This window comes from Alosa sapidissima, chromosome 21 (assembly GCF_018492685.1).
Source record: "Alosa sapidissima isolate fAloSap1 chromosome 21, fAloSap1.pri, whole genome shotgun sequence".
Lineage (NCBI taxonomy): Eukaryota > Metazoa > Chordata > Actinopteri > Clupeiformes > Clupeidae > Alosa > Alosa sapidissima.
The window spans coordinates 7,839,456-7,849,455 of NC_055977.1; the positions used below are offsets into that span (position 1 = coordinate 7,839,456).

Below are 10,000 nucleotides of genomic sequence, written 5' to 3' on the forward strand. Positions count from 1 at the left end.
ACTGACTTCCTGTTACCACTGTCTGGATATTTGTACACATATCTTCATTTCTTTTGCACTCTGTACGCAGCATGCACTGGGAATTGAATCCTGCGAGGGTGTTTCTGCACTTATTTCGTCTGAAGCTGCTCTTATTACCAGCTCTTAAGAGTCTCCCCTGGGGAATTCTCCACCTGATAGTTCTCTCCTTGTGTGCATATGTTAAACTAAGATCTCTGCAGTGTGAGGAAACAGTGGATTGAATGTCATTTAAACTGCATTTTGTAGTAGCTTGCAAGTTAATTCATATTCTAGTAGTTAAATTACATTTTTGATATTTTGTGTAGTTAACTACTGAAACTACAAACAACTCTGGGATGTAAAAGGAAAATTATAAAATTATTATTTCGTAATCGAAACCCCTTTGACCCAGTCCCTTCTGTCTTTCATCCTTCTGTCTTTCATCCTTTCAACCAATCTAAAAATGAGTTTGAGTGATGCAGCGCAGTGCGATGCGGTGTAATGCTTTGAGCAGAACTTTTGTTGGATGTCCCGTTTCTATTTTCTTTCTGTCGCTCCCCTTTAAGGCTCCCGCACACAGTTGTGTGCGTTGCAGTGCTGGACACGCACCCCGTTCACTTTACATGGGCTTACATCATCCGTTGCCGAACAGAATTGTGGGTCCGTTGCGTCGCGTTGCTCCCGTCGCTTGCGCTGAGAAGTTCAGCTGTTGCTGCACCGACGGACGGCAACCGGCCAATCAAATTACGAACAAGCGAACAACAGACGGCACCAGCCAATCAAATGAAGGTTATACCTTAAGTCATTTGCATAGCTAGCGTCGGGAACACCCACTGGCATGTGTTGACGGAATGCAACTGTGTGTGGGAGCCGTTATTCTGTTGTTTTGAACACGACATATGACGCAGTAGAACAGCATGTTTAATGGAGTGGAGTGGACAGGTCAGTGTGGACAGAGAGAGCACTCAATGCTATGCTACAGTCGGACGCTCGCATGCAGTTAGGATGAGCTGTACGGGACAACCAGACTCTGTTCTCACCCACAAGGTCCCACTCCCCGTTGGGCATGTATCCGGAGATGTCGGCGTCAGTCATCTGCAGGTCCAGCAGCCAGCCGTCGAACGTCCACGAGCCGAACTTGAGCTCGCACTTCTGGATGTCGAAGGGGAACCAGCGCACGTCGACATTACAGGTGCTCATGAAAATTCCTGATAGACAGCAAGAAAGAGGGAGAGAGAGAAACGTGACTGTTGGTGAAATGGCGCAGGCTGCTGCACACTGCTCATGCAGCCTACTGATCTTGACAGAAGAGTAAGTCCTTTGTAGTAAGCAGAACTGCAGTATGGCATTTAGGAAATCGCCTTTGTCCTTTATTGAACCATCAAAATGTTAACAAAACGTTCTATTAAAGGAACCGTATGTAAGAAATGTATTTCAATTAATCATAAAATGGCCCTGATATGTCACTAGACATTAAGAAATCATGTTCATTTCAAATAGTTATATCACTGACAATAGTAGTCCGGCCAGGATATTGTCATTTAAAAAGTGTTGCAGCCCTCAACTGATGTTGATGTTTTGTTTTGTCATGTCATGTTGTGTTTTGGCCTGATGCGCCACCCTCCACCTATCTACTAATCACAAAGTCAATAATGTTTTGGCATCCGGGTTGGCAACCTTAAGTCAGGGGGAGGGGGAGGGGATACACCACTCTACAGTAATTTGAAAGTGATTGCAGTACCAGTTTTGGCCACAATCTTACATTTGGTTCCTTTAAGCCTTCTATTCGGGGAAGCTGCAGTGCAAGTGACAGCATCCGGACCATATTCAGGTCCAAGTGCCCAAGGGGACCCACGTTTGATTCCCAGCCGCGGTCATTTCCTAATCCCATTTCCAGCTCTCTCTATCACTCACTTCCTGTCAATCTTAGCTGGCCTACATAATAAAGCCCCCCCACCCACCACCACCTCCCCAAATATACTAAAAAAAACACTATTTCTACATTGACACACCCAACACAACACATATCACCACATCAGATATCACCAGTGAAGCAGATAGTTACAATCATCAATGATTGAAAACAGACCCTTGCTTATGAACCATTTATGGTTGTTGTTAAAGTTTGATGCTGTCCGCGAGCAAAGGAGAAAAAAGAGCAAAGGCTAGCCTACTCATCTCTGATCCTTGATTTCACTAAGATCTAAAATGCATCCACGTGTTTTACACTTTGAGACGTTAACATACACATATAAAATTAGCAGACGCTTTTATCCAAAGCGATTAACAAAATGAGGATTAGTATTCAAGCTACATTGCAAAGGAGACCTTAGACATCAATAAATACTACTATAGTATTATTTTTATATTACTATTATATATATATATATATATATATATATATATAATATATTACTATAGTACACCGCAGGAGTACCAGAGGATGAGTGCTACCAGAGGTTTACGTACTAAAGTGTAGTCCATGAAAGTGGAAAAAAGAGAAGGAGGTAGAAGGAAGTAAAAGAAGGAAAGAAAGGAAGTGCATGGTAAGTGAATTGTAAGTGTATAGTAAGTGCATCATAAGTGTATAGTAAGTGCACCATAAGTGTATAGTAAGTGCATTGTAAGTGTATAGTAAGTGCATGGTAGTTGCACGGTAAGTGTATAGTAAGTGGAAGTGCATGGTAAGTGTACAGTAAGTACATGGTAAGTGCATGTTAGTAGTGTTGGGAGAGGAAGTACTCTCAGACGAGTATGGTCTACAAGAGCTTCTTGAAGTTAGAGAGGAATGCTCCTGCTCTGGTAGTACTTAATAGGTATAGTTTCACCACTGGGAAGCTACAAATGAAAATAGTCTGGATTACTGTGTGTGTAGGGGTGGCAGGGCCAGGTGATGTTTGTTGGAGGAACACAGTGGCCGAGGTGTAACATAAGCCTTTATGAGAGCATTTAAGTAAGTGGGAGCAGAGCCACCAATCACTTTGTAGGCAAGCCTGCTGGAGTCCATTTTGATGTTGATCTGATGTATAGTTTGTTTGGCGAGGAAGACCAGCAGCTTGGTCTTTAAAGAGGTATAAGTATAAGTATAAGTATATATACTTTTTTGATCCCATGAGGGAAATTTGGTCTCTGCATTTATCCCAATCCGTAAATTAGTGAAACACACACAGCACACAGTGTACACACAGTGAGGTGAAGCACACACTAATCCCGGCGCAGTGAGCTGCCTGCATCAACAGCGGCGCTCGGGGAGCAGTGAGGGGTTAGCACGGTTGCTAGCATGGTGCCTTGCTCAAGGGAACTTCAGCTGTGCCTACTGGTCGGGGTTCAAACCGGCAACCCTCCGGTTAAAGTTCCGAAGTGCTAACCAGTAGGCCACGGCTGCCCCTAAACACAAAGGGTTTAAAAAACAAAAGGTTAAGCTGGAGGTGACGTTCCTTCATACATGTGGGTATGCCAGAGACAATCTGACATCCAGGCTTGCCAGGCAGGAATCACAGATAGAGAGTTGGGTATCATTTGCATAGCAGTGATATGAGAAGCCAGAGAGAGAGAAGAGAGAGAGAGAGAGAGAGAGAGAGAGAGAGAGAGAGAGAGAGGGAAACAGATGAGGAAACACTAAATGGAAGGATAATTATGGAAGCAGTAAAGAGGGTGAGGGATGAGATAAGAAATGGATGAGTGATGGGCAAAAGTATGGTGTGCAGATTTGCAGAGGATATACCACAGATACAGACAGAGCATCCAGTGCTACTACACCTCTTCATATATACAGAGGGAGTGGGGGATGGCTGTGGAGTCCGCATTTGAAAAGAACAGAGAGAGAGAGGAGAGAGAGAGAGAGAGAGGGAACAGAGGGATAGAAGTTAAAGGTCAGACAGAGAGAAGAGGAGACAGACAGAGCGGGACAACCACAAAGAGAATGGTTTGTTATTCCAGACAGCAGGATTTTAACCTGCCAATCAGGGTCTGTCGCTGTGGTCAGAGCTAGTGTCTCTCCACCTCCCTTCAGTGAGAGGCCGTCCAGGTCCACAGGATAATCTGATTCATGTTTTCATTTCACATCCAAATAGACAGGTTGAACAAGGACATGCAGTCTTCCCTGTGCAAGACAATTATCTTCGCACAGACATGCACATGCACACACACACACACAGTATGCACCCATACACACAGTACATGCTATATACTGAATAAGAATAAAAAAGCAAATTAACTTGTGCTGTCAATAAAATACACTCTACTCACTCACTCTTCTCTCTCTCTTTAACACACACATACTCTCACAGCTCTTGTATCACTACACACACACACACACACACACACACACACACACACACACACACGCACACACACACACACACACACACACATACACATACACAGTATACCCATTCATACATACCTACATGCATACAGTACATGCTGTATATTGAATAAGAATCAAATAGCAAATTAACCTGTGCTGTTTCTGACAAAACAACAAACAGGTTCTTCTCTCTCTCTCTCTCTCTCTCTTTACTCTCTCTGTCTCTCTCTCTCCTTTCTCTCTCTGTCTCCGTCTATCTCTCTCTCCTTACTCTCTCTGTCTCTCTCTTTCTGTCACTCTGACACACACACACACACACACACACACACACACACACACACACACACACAGACTGTTCATTCATTCTCTGACAAGCCCTGGAGCCTCTTGAAAGGATCACAATAATTAAAAGGAAAAACTGTAAGAAGGACAACAAAGAGCATTTCATGAGTTCTTAATGCAACAAAATAGAAAACCCAACTGCCAATTCTAAGCATGGCAAATTTATCAAAGTATCCAAGCCCCATGGCGAACTTAATTATTAACCTTTCATGCACAGCATGATAAAAGCTAACAGAAATGGCCTGAAACTAAAGAGATCTAAATAAACTCCTGATACATCACAGCATCCAAATACTTTATTCACACGGTGTGAATATAGATCAAACAGACTAAGGGAGACTTCTCAAATGCCTCTGATCAGTCCAAGCCCATACAACTCTACAACTCCCACAGTAGAAGTTCTCAGATAGAAAATCTATAGTAAAAACCAGTCATTTGTTCACACAGTTCATATCTCTATCAGTGTGACTGGAGAGCATTTTTAGGGCTCATGAATTTAAAGAGACTGTTCTATTCCACTGCTTAACCACTGCCTAAGAGCATTTTCAGACTCATGAATTTACATAAACTAATCTATGCAAGTACTTATTGACGGCACTTTGGGAAAAGTGTCCTGCTCAAGATTGAAAACCGCTCAGCACACGTAATGTAGATAAATACTCTGCAGAGGAGGTGTGTGTGTGTGTGTGTGTGTGTGTGTGTGTGCAGGGGGGAGCAAGACAGGCGCAAGGACTTGCAATACACTTCACGGCACAAACTGCAGTGTAGAGTGGTTTTAATTAGAGAGCATTAGAACTCCATTTCAGCTCAAGAGCCATTCGCCTGTGCTTGAGTTTCTGCATTGCACAGAAATAAAAATGTTTATCCAGGTCAGAAACGAAACTCAAGACTGAATAATGCATTTTCACCAACTAGACTACATGAGACTATGAGCTATTCACCAAAGCAATGTTGTTTTCTACGAAGGCCACACAAAAGCATACAGCACTGATTCACTGTAGCAGAATAGATTTTTAAAACATGTCATGTTAGATCATCAGACTCTTTCATCATGTTGTTATTTTATTGATATTCCCCATTACTTCTTTTGAGGTTTCAGCTTCCTTGTCTGTATTCATATTGAGGATTCCTAACTGATGTCACAGACACATCTATTCTGGTTGTTATGGGAACAATAAGGAATAGTGACGTAGGCTGGAATCCTCAATATATAGGCTACAAGATGTTTTCATCATCCATCCATATGAGCATTAGATCAGCTTCCAATTCCTGCACATCATGAGATACGTATGTAATATGAGAGCATAATTACAAATAACTAAAGACCATAAACAACTTACAATAATACAGATAAATTTATATGAACAAATGAGAACACAAAACTCAACAGCATCCTTAGAAATTCTATCTCCACAGACAATACAGAGGTGCTACACAGACTCTTCTATTACATGACCTTTTAATGAGGTTATTTCCTACACTGGAGGATCACCCACAATCACAGACACAGTACTTACGATTCTCAAGCACCTTAAGAGTGTTTGTGCCTGAGCTAAATCAACATATAATGGTGATGAGGGAGAGAGGAGATTCAGGACGAGGGTAACGAACACCAAAGAGCCTGTCAGTTCTCCTTACTGCACTATACTACTCAGGATGCATTTAAACAACAGTGATAAGAGGAGGAGAGAGGAGAGGAGATTTTTTTTGTTTGTTTTTTTTAAAATAGCGATGGTAATGGAAAAGTAGAAGGAAACAAATGACAGGCTTTTTGTAGAATGTCTTGAATGCTATTTCAACAGCGCAGGTTTCAAGGACGCTTTATTTCCAGACTTCTACACCACAGAGGCAACCCATCTGGGAATACCACCAGTAGCAAAGCCTCTCACTCCCCCCTTCAGTGCGCTAGTCCCTCAGGAACCCAACAAAAGACCTTTTTGTTTTCCCTACCCGCTTCAGATGTTACTTTATTTTTTTTCGAGTCCCAATTTCCTCGTCCAGTTTCTACCGCCGACCATGTAACGGTGGACTTGTGTGCTGACTGACGGAGTGGACAGTATGCCAATGACTCATTTAGTTCCGTATTCTAAGGGCTAACTATAGCCACGTCTCCGTGGGAGGCCCTGTGTGAGTTGAGTGCTCAGGCGGGCAGTCGGTGTTGGTGATTTTTGGGTTCCTGTCACGGTTCCTCCATGCCCAGAACTAAGCTTTTTAGGCCCTCTCACAGTCCCTGCAGCCAGAACCAAGGGGACTCAAACAGAATGCAAAAAGAAGGTGTTTTTTTATTTTTTATTTCTATGCATGCTACGAAGCTATATTTAAAATGCATTTAAATGCATAATTGCATCCATATCTCTCTTTCAGAAATGAGCAAGGATTTCATCAGCATCTAAATCCATACATGTTAGTTAGTCTGCTTTCATTTTCTGATTTATAAGTACTGTTTGTGTGGAAGAGCTGAACAACAAGGAGTAATTGGCCTGAGCGTAAATATCTTCGGAGTCTGCACATGTTAGCAAATTCCATCTGGCCTCTGTCCCAGTAGGAGACTCCCACTAATGCTCTTTAGTGAGGCTCGTTAATGGAGTCGACGGAACGGCGTGATAGTTGGAGGTTAATGCCATGGCTCCTTATGTGTGACCGCAAATTTCTATTTTCATATTCCCTGAGCCTGAGGCACCAGCTATGTTTACTTATGCGGAGCCATGCAACGCTACTCTCTGACCGGCCAGCAAATTAATAAAGTGTCGGGTCAGTGATATGCATGCAAACATCTTCCCATTAGGACAAGCCACTGCCCTTCTTGCCTGAGTGTAATGACAATATGTCTGTGTGGTATAACTTCTCATTAAAATGGCATAATGGCAAAACAGAATAGGCAATTCTGGTAAGGCACTCAAAAACAGTGATGAGTTTGAGTTCATAATAATTGTGGTTGTGTTTGTTCAAAACACACAGCAAAAAAAAAAACACAGTCTTGTTTTTCTGTGTGAAGGGGATTTTTTTCTCTCTCTCTGAGGGTTTATAACAAATATCTCAAATGTAGACACTCCCGACAGACCCCAATGCCTACCCACAACACCCAAATCAGCAATGTCACCATCAGCAGATTACACGGGTGCCCGTAAAGCAGCAGTGGTGATATTGTCTGGGCTTAAAGTGTACTGAGCCATCTCAAGTCAGAGGGCATTATTATGATGTTTGATGTCAGCAAGCATCATCAGAAGCACTAAATATAGCAAACCCAACCCTCACTCAGAAGAAGAAATATCAGGTCTGCATGACTACCCAATGGGAAAAAAAAGATGTGGTCCTCAGGCCAATCAGGAGTAGGATTGGCTTGCCAATCATGCTGATTAACTATGGCAACTCACACTGTGACAGGGTCCGGAGGAACTGAGGGAACCGCGCTCGAACCAGCAACCTGGTTGCCCAGCAACTCCACTACCTCCTAAGCGGTGATGTAGTCTACGTAATACGCAGGACTACGCAGTATACCCACTTAAAAAGAGTCGCCATCTCAGTAAACCCACTTAAAGTAGGCAAGGATACGTTTGGGGATGATCACAGTATACCTACTACAGCTAACTAGAATACACCACAGTATACCCACTAGAACTAACTAGACTACACCACAGTATACCCACTACAGCTAACTAGACTACACCACTGCTCCTGAGTCACCACCCAAAGCCCCAACATGCCTGTAGTCATGAAGGAAAGGGTTTAGCAGATACTGTAGCACTGACTGGGGAGGTTTCTACTCAAATCCAACTGTCACCTCATAAACATAAAAAATCTAGAGAAGTTGGCAAGATGAGATTTTTTGTTTCATTTATTTTTTGACAAAGAATACCTGGAGAGTGAAATCCTTCCTCTGTAATTCCACAAAGAGTTCAACCAAGTCGATAAGGAGAAACTAAGGGAACGTAAGAGAATACTCATACATGTCACTCTCTGACACCTCTCTCTTTCGCTGCTTCTAATCTCAGTTTCAAATTCATGGGCTGATAGCTACATCAATCCCCCATCCAAATAAAAGTATGATGGTAATTTTGATACCATAGATTTAATAGAGACCCAGTCAGACCAATAGTATGAAAAATCAGGAACAGAGTTTATTTACAATGATGCGCATCAAGGGAGAGACAGCATGACTTCACCTAAAGATCCATAAGCTGCTCAACTAGACAAGGAAATAGTTAGGGTTTAAGTATCCTTCCAGGCTGACAGGAGATGGCGTTGGTCATCCCATCTCACGTGAACTACACTGAATCAGACTCTGATTAGTGGCAACCTGGCAATTCGGAGCAAATAGCTACTGACGCAGCCATGCAGAACAGTAAAACAAGTCATAATATTCCTGCTTGTCTCTAAATACAGTCACAGAGATATACACAGGGACAGTACAGATATCATACATAGATTCATTACATAGAATCAGACTTTTAGTATCAAAGTGACCTACTAAGGAGAAATGCAAACATTAAACCACATATTGGAATATTGGGCTTAATGCAGAACATTAAACGATATATTGGAATATTGGACATAATGTTCTATTCCACTTTCTCTCAAGTAATAATGGGAGAATAAAGCAGAACAGAATAAAACACACCCACACCCACACCCACACACACACACACACACACAGACACACACACACACACACACCCACACACAGAGAGACACACACACACAGAGACACACACACACAAAGAGAATAAAACCCAGACTAGCAAGGGAATGGCCTTGAGCCCAAACTCAGACAAAGCTTGTGGGCTGGACTGTGCATCCCGTCTCCAATTCCACCGGGCAGCTTCATTTGTTTCCTGCCAGGAGCTCACTCACTCTCCATTCTCCTCATTTCCTGTCGGACTGTCGGCATGCAGATTTAAATGCGGCCCCTCATTTCGCTTGCATCCGTCCCTCAAAGACTGCTGTGTCGCATTCGCATCTTTAACTTGCTCCTGATTTAAAACAAAAACAAAAAAAGATTCTCCCCGAGCTTCCTGTCTTAACTGATATCGGCTGCTGCTCTCTGCTGCAAAAACAGGCTCCCTAGCCAAAAGCTTCTCATAATGCATTCAACCAGAGGCTTTTCCATCTTCTCTGACAGATGTTTGCTGTCAAGTAGAGAGAGCCATTCCAAAATATAGTGGTCTGTTTGGTTCGTTCCCCAATCCTTTCAAATCTCTATCTCGGCCATTGACTATGTCAGACGCAGCCTTGCCAGAGTGGCAGATAATAGGCCCTGACCCTTGATCTCCTCCATCTTTCCTCCTCCACCCTTTTTAGTGAGGCCATCAGCAGCATGTCCTGGGCCACTTCAGAAGACTAAACCCAGGG

The 10,000-nt window shown here is 42.9% G+C and overlaps 1 protein-coding gene across 1 annotated transcript in view; it reads right to left on the reverse strand.

The window, feature by feature from the left end:
- Positions 1-10,000, reverse strand: part of chrna11 (cholinergic receptor, nicotinic, alpha 11) — a 50,339-nt gene that overhangs the window by 20,886 nt on the left and 19,453 nt on the right. Inside the window, exon 6 of the mRNA XM_042077417.1 lies at positions 1,041-1,208. Within this exon, the coding sequence (XP_041933351.1) occupies positions 1,041-1,208 (168 nt within the window). The remainder of the gene's footprint in view (positions 1-1,040; positions 1,209-10,000) is intronic.